Source organism: Fringilla coelebs (assembly GCF_963513975.1).
Source record: "Fringilla coelebs genome assembly, chromosome: 6".
Lineage (NCBI taxonomy): Eukaryota > Metazoa > Chordata > Aves > Passeriformes > Fringillidae > Fringilla > Fringilla coelebs.
The window spans coordinates 52,973,736-52,984,803 of record NC_140034.1 but is presented as its reverse complement, the minus strand read 5'-3'; the positions used below and the strand labels follow the sequence as shown (position 1 = coordinate 52,984,803).

Here is an 11,068-nt window from a genome sequence, read left to right as displayed (position 1 = left end):
CGGGAGGGATCCACTCCTTGGAGCTGTGCTGGTGAGGCACCCGGCTCGGTGAACTTCCGCAACTCAACTTCCTTAAATGCTCTCTTGACGAAGTACAGGCATTGCCAGAAATGCTCCAACTGCTTCAGCAGCTGTGGTTACGGAACAGCTCAGCTCTGGCTGCAAGCAGACTGCCCCCTTCATGTAAGAGATGCAAGAGGCCAGATGTCCCAGGAAACAAACTCCTTCCTTGCTCTGGACAGATGCCATTTCTGGGGCCACTCACTGCACTATCCAGTCTTAAACAGTTTTCCTTTCTCTTATGGGCTCTTCTGAATGTCAGCCTCAAAGTGAGACAGACCAGCAGGGCAGCTGGAAATTCCCCAGATGAAATAAAACATTCCCAGAGTCCCAGGAACTGCGCTATTCCACAGACTCACTTGGTTCTGTGGCAGATATACGGGACACAGAACAGGAGAGGTGGGCAAGATGGGGATTGTAGTGACAAAGCAGCAGGGAAGTGGCCAAAAGCAAAACAGGTTGAAGGCAAACAGGACCCAAACGAGTCTCTGCTCCTGACCTTGGAATGAAGGAATTCCACGTGGGCAGCAGAGGAGGAAAGGAGCTCCACTGGCTGATGGGCACTGGCTAACCTGGAGAACAGCTTATGAAAAGGTGTGACATGGGCAAGATCAATTTTAGTCAGAGGCAGAGCTCACAACTAATTACAAGTGGAAATAACTGTGCTATGATTGCTGTGGATTCCCTGGCACACAGAGGGATGTCCTCATCTCCTATCAAAGCCAAGGTTGCCACTGTGCAAAAGGGACAAGCTGCTGGCCAAAGTAGCACAGAAAATGTAGGGAACAAACCCCCCTGCCCCCCCCCCCCCCCCCAATAAGGGGAGCCAGCCACATGTTTTGTTCCTTCCTTTCTTCCCAGCCCTGATGTGATAAGTCTGGCACTTTGGAACAGCATGGACAGCTGGGGAATGGTCACTGAAGGAATCTTAAGGGCATTCTCAGGTGCTAGTGGCATGAGGCAGAAGAGATTAAGTAGAACTCTAAAAAGTGCTCCAACTGTAAAACAAAGGCAGGAATCAGAGCTCCCTGCTGCAGGAAAAGAGAACCCTGAGCAAATGCAACATCCTTTGTCTTTCAAGGGGTCTGACAAAAAAACCCCTGGGAATAAGAGAGCTTCCACATCTCCAGCAACCATGGCATTTTCTGCAGCACTTATCAATCTTGCACTTACAGGAATTGGCTCTCCAACAGAAGGCAGGTGGCTCTCTTTCCTTAGGGTCACTGGGATATTCCAGGCCCAGGCAAGCCAGTGTCACCAGGATCCCACACTCAGGAAAAGTAATTACTCCCAAGCAGAGAAGCAGAAGATGACAAAGGGAGCAGTGAGAGTCAAAGTTCTCTACACTCACCTGATCTCTTCTGCAAGGCCAGAGCAGCTTCAGGTTTGCTTCCCTTTAAATAAGGGAGCAGCAATGGAGAGAATAGAGAGCATTAATCTTGCTCAGAGGTGCTGCAGTCCTCCCAGCCTCTGGAACACTGACAGCACTGCAGGAAGGCCCTGGAGGTCACAGCTGCAAGGCAGTGAGAGGTGGGATGAGCTTTGCCACTTGATGCTGCCAAGGGCAGATGAGATCGCTCATAGCTACTGGATCCCATGGCTTGACTGGTACTATCGGTTATCACAGCTTTGTGAACCAAGTATGCTTCCTGCCAGGGCCTCACTGAGAGGCCGCTTCTGTCCTTCTCTTACACCTGGATATTCATCAGCTTTCTCTGCCTCATCAACAAAGTAAGCAAGAATCCTGCCACAGCTTAACTCACATGTTGCTCACAGTCATCTTCCCCTAAGGAATAAAACCTTAATTCGATAAATAATGAAATCATAATTAAGACCCAATCAAACACAAACAGCATGAAGAGCAGTGCCCAAGCTGGTGGCTGCCCTGCAAGGGCACATGATGCCCAACAGCAAGAGCCAAACCCCCGCTTGCATAAAGGTTGTCACAAAAGCTGCAGCTCCCTTCCTCTTGCCCAACCCAGCCTCCTTATCTTCCACTTCACACTCCTTGCTCTGTAGGAGCCTCTGTCCCTTGCACGCAGAGATGGCTGATGGAGCCCTGATAGGAAAAAGCAGCAGTCCTGGCCTCTGCAGAGAGCTCCAACATCAAAGCAGGCACAAACAGCAGTACTTGAGCAGTATTTGTTTATTCGAAGCATCCTTTATTTTCTCTCTACTGTAAGGCCCATCACCCAGTGCACACTCATCCCCCATCCCTCGGTCTCCTTGCTTTCCCCCCATACCTTCCCTGCCAGGCAACCCACCAAACCCACCACTTGCTACAACAGTTTTGATATGCAAACATTTCCCTTTTTTAAATTTACTATTCTTCCTTCTCTCCCTGTGCTACCTACCAAGCAGCCTGTACCCCCCCCCCCCCCCCCCCCAGGATGCATGTAACAGCAAGGCAGGCAGCATCACCCTTCAGACAAGGTTTCCAGACACTGATTTAAGCCACACCATTAAACCTCCCTCCTGACTTCCAGCAAATTACCCCAACCTCCACCCCAGCTTACTCCTGGCACAGAAAATCCGTAAGAAATCTCTCCCAGCATTGTTGCAGCATAATTACTTTGCCATGTGTAATGCTGTCCTCTAGTGAGGAGCTGTGACAGTGCACATCAGCAATGAACTCCCAGCTCTGCAAATGCCAGCCCATCCCACTGCTCCTGTGGCTGCTCTGCCCTCAGAGCGCTGGCAATCCGGAAAGGATTAACAATACCATTAAGACCACAAAGCCAATATTTTCTTACCACCCTGGGGAGCAGAACTGCTGAGTGTGTGTACAGGGACATATCTTGTATCCCACTTCGAGCCAAAACCACAAGGCCAAGGACTCCTGACAGCTCTCAGCATGACTCTTCAGCTTGATCTGCAAAAGACAGAGGGCAGTGGACTACGGCACAGAAAAGTGGCCACAGAAGCCACAAAACCATAAAACCAGTAAGGTCTTGTGCAAATAAACCCCAAAGCCCAAGAAACTATCTGTCCAACCACCAAGACATGGTTAGGCCTATAATTAATTGCTCACTGGGCAGTGTGTTGTGTTTACAGCACTGACAGCTTTCAGCATGTTTCCAAGTAGAGCAGTACATGCTGCAAGCAGGATCACATTTAAACATCCCATACATTCCTGCAGTGCCAGATCACTGCTGCCCAGGGCTGGCTGAACCATGCCATTCCTGACTGCTAGGAAAAGAACAAGACTTTCAAAGACAGGTGATTAACAGGAAAGGAAGAGCATGAGAAGCAGTGGCACACAAACAACATGCCCATCTCATGGTACACTTCAGTAACAGAGTAAGAAGAAGAGGAAAGCAATTTGTACCACACCTGGAGGTGAAAGCAGCCTGTTTCCCACCTGTATTCACCTCCAGTACAAAACACTGCAGAGGAAATCAGGACACTGTGGGAGAAAGCCCCATTCTGCTCTTAAGCTCATCAACATTTACTTCCCACTGCACCAGCCCAACTTACTCCGTTTGCCTACTCCATTCACAAAACTGAACAGGTGTCAGCCATGGTTTTCCCTTCACTTCTCCACATGCTAGCCCAAAGCTCTCATTTCTGTAATATCCAGCCTCAACCTATAGCATCCTCCTCCTCCCTGTGAAGGCCTTTGCACAGCTCAGAGAGATATTCCAGGCATCCCATCCAGTATTCTGCTACTCTCAGAAGCAGGGTCTGCATGGAGATAAACTATCTCAGGCCAGAAATCTTCCCTAAATTAAGTCTTCCCTATCCTGCAGCACTGGGAGGCTATTCGCTGACTATGATTGTGGGAAATCAATAACACAGGTTCATTTAGCTACATCCTTTGGGGGCCCTCGGAGAGCAAACAAACATCCCACTGCAAGAGGTAGCAGCAGAATTCAAGCTTTCTAGTGGACCATCAGACATGAGAAGTCAAAATTAAAGGAGCCTATAAAGAACAGGACCCTGCAGAGCAGTTTTTGGAGTGGCATGAGGAAGGCTGTTTAGGGAGTCTGCAACTCTCCTTCCTTGGCAGGAGTCCCTGAGTGCATCATGTACCCCTGACTCTCTCTCCAAGTGATCTCTTTTGTGCTCTTTAGGAAGAATCCTAGAGAGGGATAATTTGCAAGCTGTGTCTAGTGTCAGACATAGTCGCTGACTTTACAAGACCCCAGAACTCCAGTTTTGCGCCACAGGAGTCCACTCAGAGCACAGTTTGGTGTTTTTGCTAAAACCCCAAGGAAAAAGCAAGCACTATTACTGCAGCTCCTTTAGGGGTGGTTGTTAGCAAGGAGCTCTGTTTAGGAAAGAAGGCACAGACCTGCTCAAGCTGCCTGGAGAGAAGCTCACACCCAGTTATTTGTCCACAATAAAATGAAAAGCTTTCATCTGACCTTGGTAAAAGCCAACACCTCCCATTTAATGAACACAAGCCTGGTCTTACTCAAAGCCCTGAGAGCAAAGGATTGGCAGGGGGAAGAGAGCCTTAAGAACACCGAATTTCTTGAATATTACCATGGAATTGTGTGTTTTAGGAAGGGCAAGTCTCCACTGCAGCATGAGCGAGTCACAAATAAATGCAACAAGGAGGTGAGGCTGTTGGGCTAAAGGCAGAACATCGCAAGCCCATCACATTCCATACATTTGCTGGGAATGTTCCAACAGTTCCCCTGCACATCCAGCCTTATCCGGTTCCTAAATAGGGAAAGGTGAATACATGTTTTGAGAATGAACAGATACATCTATCATATTGCTAATGGTATTGGTTGAAATGAGTGGATACATACAACATCTGGTTGGAAGGTTCACTGAGATGTCAGCTTTGGCTCAGGGCCTATTGTTCAGGCCTCAGGACTTCAACCCAACAAGCACCTGGCAAAAACTGTCGAGACCTCACTAAGCCCCAGAGGCATTCTTGTACACACCAACCCTCTGCCTCTTAACTGGAATTAAGCAAGAGCATAGGGAAGGGACTTGGGGGAGGTAGTAACTCATCATCATTTCACCTCCTGAACCAAAAAACAGATGGAGCTGAAACAAACCCATCATTGAGGGAAAACACATTGAAAAATTACTAGAAAGTCAATTTTGTAGGAATTGCTACAAATTCCCTTTCAAAGAATTACAATTATTTTGCAGCTACTCTATTTATTCCCTAACATGACTTCTTGGGGAAGCCTCTGGGTAACAGGCAGTTCTCCAGTTGCTGTAGCCTCCTTCAGATCTACAAGGCCTGGTTTACAAGAGGTTTCTGCTGTAACCATACCCCTGACTATCTCAGATGGGAGGGAGAAAATGATTCCAGAAGGAGCAACTACATCATTCTCAAAAGTAATTTTCTTGCACCATAAAGAAAAAAAAAGCTAATTTATACCCCAAATCAGCATTTTGGCTGTCTTTTGAAACAGGACAATAGAACAATTTTGTTGGGAACTAACACCTGTGGAGTAAGGCGAAGCCATACCTTAAGAGGAGGTTTAGATTGTATTGATAACAGGCTTGGGAAGAGCTCAATTTGGAGAAAACTAAGGCAGCCTTTCCCTCTAAAAAACTGCCGCGTAGCTCGGTACCCTTGCAGCCTCACAATAGTGCAGGCAGCTCATACCTGCATTAGGGAGACCGCAAAAAGTAACTCAGTCGGGAAGCTAAGGTAGAGAGGAGACTCCTGACCTCCTCCAGCGCTGGGCACGTTGCAGGAGGCCGTGCCAGAAGCATTCCTGCGGCTCGGCTAGCGCTGCCCATGTCCCTAAGGCACCGCTCACCGACTCCCTGTCACTCCGGGACGGGTAAAAGCGGGGGTAACACGGGCTCCGGCCGAGGGTGGTCCTTTTAAAGGTGGTCTAGGCTCCTCCCCCTCCCCTCCCCTCCCCTCCCCTCCCCTCCCCTCCCCTCCCCTCCCCTCCCCTCCCCTCCCCTCCTGTCGTTCCCACCCCTCAGGGCGGGGTTGCCCCCTACGCTCCGCCCCTCGCCCCCGGCGGGGCAGCGCGGGCAGCGGCACCGGTGGCAGCACGGGCGGTACCGGCATGTCCTGAGCGGCGGCGGCGGCCGATCCGGGCCGGAGCCAGCACGGAGGGCTCGGTGGAGCAGCGGGCCAAGGGCCGGGCCCCCATGAAGGAGAAGGAGGCGGGCGCGGAGCGGGGCAAGCCCGCCACTTACACCGGGGACAAGAAGGCGCGCATGGCGGCCAAGACCAACAAGAAGTGGGTGCGCCTGGCCACCGTGCTGGCGTACGTGCTCTCCGTCTCGCTGGCCGCCATCGTGCTCGCCGTCTACTACAGCCTCATCTGGCAGCCGGTGCGCGGCAGCGGCAGCTCCTCCAGCCCCGGCCCCGGCGCCGCCGCCACCCCCGCGCAGCTCCGCGCCGCGCCCGCCGGACCTACGGCGGGGCCTCCGCCCGCGCCGCCGCGCACCGGCCCCGGCCCCGGCCCCGGCCCCGCCGCCAGCGCCCCGCCGGCCGCGTCCCCCTCGGCCGCGGCCGGGAGCGGGCCGGGCGCCGGCAGCCCCTGAGCCAGGCGGGCCGCGGGAGGCCGCGCGCCGCCGGGGATGCGGCCGCGGAACTCGGCCGAGGATGGAGACCGATGGCTCGCCCGTCCCTGCGGCACCGTGCAGCGCCCGTGGAGACTGACTGGAGACTGACCTGGAGACTGACTCGGCCCCGTTTGGACTCGGTGGAACTGCGGTATCTTCTTTTCCCCCCGATTTTTCCTCAAAAGGGAATTTTGTGGCTTCGTTTTCTTCCTCACCAGGGCTAGCTTCTCCCTTTGAACCCGCATTGAATTCCTGCGCTGTTTATGCCAGTCTGTTACCTATACAAGGATATTGGTGTCCAAAATTCCTCGCTATTTACAGGATCAGCTGGGAACAATACGAATTTAGAGGCTGTAATCCATTGTTGAAGTAAAAACAGTTTTGTTTAACGATGAGCATAAACTTATTTAAAATATGTGGAAGGTAAATTGACTTGTTTACTATATTAAAATATTTTCCCAATATGAAAGTCTCTGTAACAAAGTATGTTCTCTTCGGTGGTGGGAGGAGGAGTGCTGAACTGGAAAGGGTCTGAGTAGTAAAAATTTGGCCACTGCAACGGGCAGCTATGGTACATGATGTTGATTCATTTGTCATTGGTCTCAGTAGGTGAGGCTGGAGAAACCTCTGTACGTGCCTAATTGTGGAAACGAAGCAGTGGTGCTGGATCTGTGCTAGCAGAGCAGGTGGAGCTGTGGCGGTGGGTGCTGGTGGGCTCTGAGCTGCGGCATCCCTCGTGCTTCTGCCTGCGAGGGATGGCAGCGCTTACAGATCGTCCCCGCACCTCTGAGGCATGCAGAACCAGGGTAGGTCTGGCTCAGGCAGCTCCTGTGAGTCCTGGGAAGGCTGTCCTCCCAGCTCCATGGTTTCCTGCCCTGTGGTCCTCAGAAATCTTCTATCCCTTGATGAGCAGGGCCTTGATGAAAAAATGGCCTATAATGACGCCGGGATGTGGGATATAAACTCGGAAACCATAAGAGCCATGTTGTTCCAAGCTGCTGCTTTCCAGATGGATGGATTCAGCTGAATCTGTGAGGCTGCCAGGCTGTGCTGCATCCCTATGAAAGAATCCCAGCAGTTCAGATTCCTTGTGCTGAGGGATGCAAATGTGGTGTAACATGGTGTATGTATTTCAGTTGTGCAGATCACAAAGGTAGCATAAAATACAGTCCTTGGCTGCTCGAAAAGAGCTGTTTCATATCAAAATTGGAGTTTGGGACTGTGGTGATTTGTTAAAGCTGCATCATCAGCTGGGCATTCCCTAGCATCTGTGAAAGGTAGAACGAGGAGCAGAGGGTTTGCAGGGAGAAATGAGGTGAAAGGAGAGTGGTTTGTGGTCTTCTTTTCACCCTCCTTTCCAGTTTTCTGGGGAGCATGCAGGGAATGCTTTGTGTTGTTGGAACAAAAAGCTGGTGGGAAGGACAAAACAATCCCGCTTAGTCACTTTAGCCAAAATCATGGGATCACTGTCACCCTCCTGCGGGGTAGGTGGAAGAGCTGGAAGCACTGTGTCAGCAGACAGGTGCCCTGCAGCTGTCACCTCCTGAGGTGCTTCTCTGCTCTCCCTGTTCATCTGCAGGGGGAAGGCTGAGTGGCCCAGAGCAGCACCGGCTCCAGGCCCCACGGGTGTCTGTTCTGTGAGTGGGGGATTGTATTCCTTTGGTGGTTCTGCCTGCAGCGTGTTGATCCCTCTCTGTGGGGCTGCTCACGCCCACAGCAGTTCTGGGTCCTGGTGACATCAATGCCTTTTGCTGGCCTTGGGGTACACCTTTGATTGTGGGGGAAAGTTTCTGCAGCTTCCAGAGGGAAGAATGAATGACAGAGAAACCAGGCTCATTGTGGTGCCAGTTGAGTTTAGTCTGTTTCTCAGCTCAGGTGGTAATGCAGAACCAGTTGGAAAGTGTCTCTGAGAAGGAGCTTGTGTTTAACTTGTAAAACCTTGGAGATAAATAAAGCTGTGTGCAATGACATGGATGCTGGGATTTCTCTGCTGTTAGCCTGCAGCTTGGAGCTGGTGACTCTAGCAGCTCTGAACGGTGCATCCAATGTGTGCTGACTGCCCAGGGCCTCCTGGCATTCTTCACTTTAACTACAGTTGCTCTCAGAAGAGCCTGGCTGCGTGGTGCAGAGGGGAAAGGAAGTGAATGGAAATAAATGGGCTGTGTGGCCCTCTTCCAACCTGTCGTGTAACTGCTGAGAGATGCCTTGTACTTGGGAGCAGAAACAACCTAAAGTTCTTTACCTGGTTTGTGGGTTTGGTAGCAAAGGATCTCTGGGACAGAGACAGTGCTCAGATCCACTGGATCAAAGGGAACAGGCCCTTCACTGATGGCTGCTTCCCCTTCTGGTGCTAAAAATAGTTGATGAGCCAGTACAAGGATGGTTGTGGCTGTCTGCATTCCTGTAGGAAAGTGCAGGCTTGGTGAGTTCCCAGACTGTGTTTTTGCATCTTCTCCTCTGCTGACAAACAGATTTCAGTGAAATGCTGCTATTTCTGTACCTATTACAACTGGCTTTGGAACATCCTGGGGCTTCACTCCAGTTGTACTGAGTGTGCAAGGGAGGGGAAGCTGCCTGGGAAAGATGCAGAAGGGTTGTGTTCTGCCAGCCTAATGGCCAGGGAGCTTTGCTGATTGCAGCAGCCTGGTATTCCAAATCTTCTGGACCCATATTCTTCAGCTACAATCTTTTCCTCATCCTTTTCCTAGCCAGGAGTTATAGCCCTCTGGAGGCAGATGTGTTCTCATTGGGATGCTGCTGCCAGCCTGTGATGAGCCTGTTGCTGTGCTTCTTACTCTTGTCATGACAGACTGTCGAAGAAATCAGTGACTAAGTGTACTTTGCAAATACTCTAGTAACAAAAATGGCTCATCTGGACTGGCTTCTAGGTGTAAGCTAACTTAAAATTCAGGGCACTAGGGATTTCTTGGGAAGTAGATCGGATGCAACAGATACTTGGACTGGGAATTTTTGCATTATGTCGCTATCATTGTACTGAGACAGTCATCTGCATCTCAGCAGAATTGCTTTAGTGCCCTAAAATGGTGCAGTCACCAGTCTGGGGTAAAGCTGAGGTTTAAAAGGCAGATGGTTGTGTCGTCTGTTATGTTAGTTCAGCTCCAGTTCACCCTTTCCCTTCATTGCTCCTCAAAAAACCAATAAAATTTAGGTTCACTTAGTGTGATTGTATCAGGTACGACAAGGCACAGGGTTGTGTGTTGCTTCGAAGGTAGAAATTACTGTATCCATATGATTCAATATGTTGATTTCCTTGGAATTGCTGGGGAGGGTTATTCTTTTCACACAGCTGCTGTCCTGCATGTCACCTACCAACAGAGCTGTGCCATGTTCCCATGTGTGCACGTCGGTGAGGAAGGAAGATGTCTGGAAGTCAGTTGGATGAAGGAAATACTCAAATAGTGAGTGAAATACCTTAAAGCTTTTTGCTTTTGTGGTAGACATCTAATACCTGCCCTCTGCCTGTGCATACTGGTCTTGTCTAAATGAGCCCAGTTTGTCCAAGGACAGCATTTAGTGTAACTCACATGCAGAAGGACCAGAAGGAAAAGAAATAGCAGGAGAAAGAGTTACTGGAGCATGTAATCCGCTCCAGCAGCTGGCTCACGTTTCTGTCTCTAAAAGCTCTTTTTTCCCTGTGCGCGTTCTCTTGCAGGCTCATCTGCTGCAATGCACATCATCTTAATCCCAGATTCCTGTGCAGTATTTCTGACAGGGAATCTTGGTTTAATCCCTGAGCGTAGCTGAAAAGCAGTTGTGTGGTGTAGTGATGATAACAAAACCAGTGGCTGCTTCTGGACATCAGGGATTTCCCTCAGAGAAGTCAAAGCTGATGTCGGTGGGCTGCTCAGGGAGGTGTTAGCAACAGCTGGCTCTGGCACACAGAGAGGGGAATGGCATAAGAAACAGTCATAGCTGAGCTGGAGCATGAAACTAAGGGGATGAAGCTTGGCTTGTGGCTGTTCCACAGGTGTTCAGAGGCAGTTTTGGGAAAGCTGGCCAGGTGCTGTGTCACTGCACTGGGATGGTGTGAGCAGGAATCAGCCATGGCCTTCCCAGTGTTACCTGCTAGTGCTGCAGAGCCTAGGAGCTGGTTGAGCTGTTGCTGTACAACCTTTCCAGAGAAGGCAGCAGGCAATGTCCTGAACTTCCCAGCAATGATGTATCCTTCTGTTGCTCTGGGCCTCCCATTGACTTGAAAAGCACTAATTACTGTATTATGCACTTAAAATACAAAATTGATAGCTAACTGCCAGTGTCCTCTGCCACTTGCAACCAGTTTATCTGGAGGGAGATCATTGTGGAAAACCAGTGAAATTTTCTGTTATTTTTATGTCTAGAGACTCTGTATTGGGCTTTACTGGTTAGTGGTCTGTGTGTATGCTCCTGCTGCAGCTATTGGACTTGTTGAGGTAGGAATGGAGAGCTGAACTGCTGTCAGGATATTGTGTTATTGCCTCCTTCAGTAATTACTTTGGAAACAAGTATC

At 50.4% G+C, this 11,068-nt stretch overlaps 1 protein-coding gene across 1 annotated transcript; it reads left to right on the top strand.

The window, feature by feature from the left end:
- The first annotated feature begins 6,003 nt into the window (after positions 1-6,003).
- Positions 6,004-7,016, top strand: INAFM2 (InaF motif containing 2). Its single transcript, XM_084207217.1, has one exon. The coding sequence runs from the start codon at positions 6,142-6,144 to the stop codon at positions 6,538-6,540; it is 399 nt and encodes a 132-aa protein (XP_084063343.1). The 5' UTR covers positions 6,004-6,141; the 3' UTR covers positions 6,541-7,016.
- Positions 7,017-11,068: the final 4,052 nt, after the last annotated feature.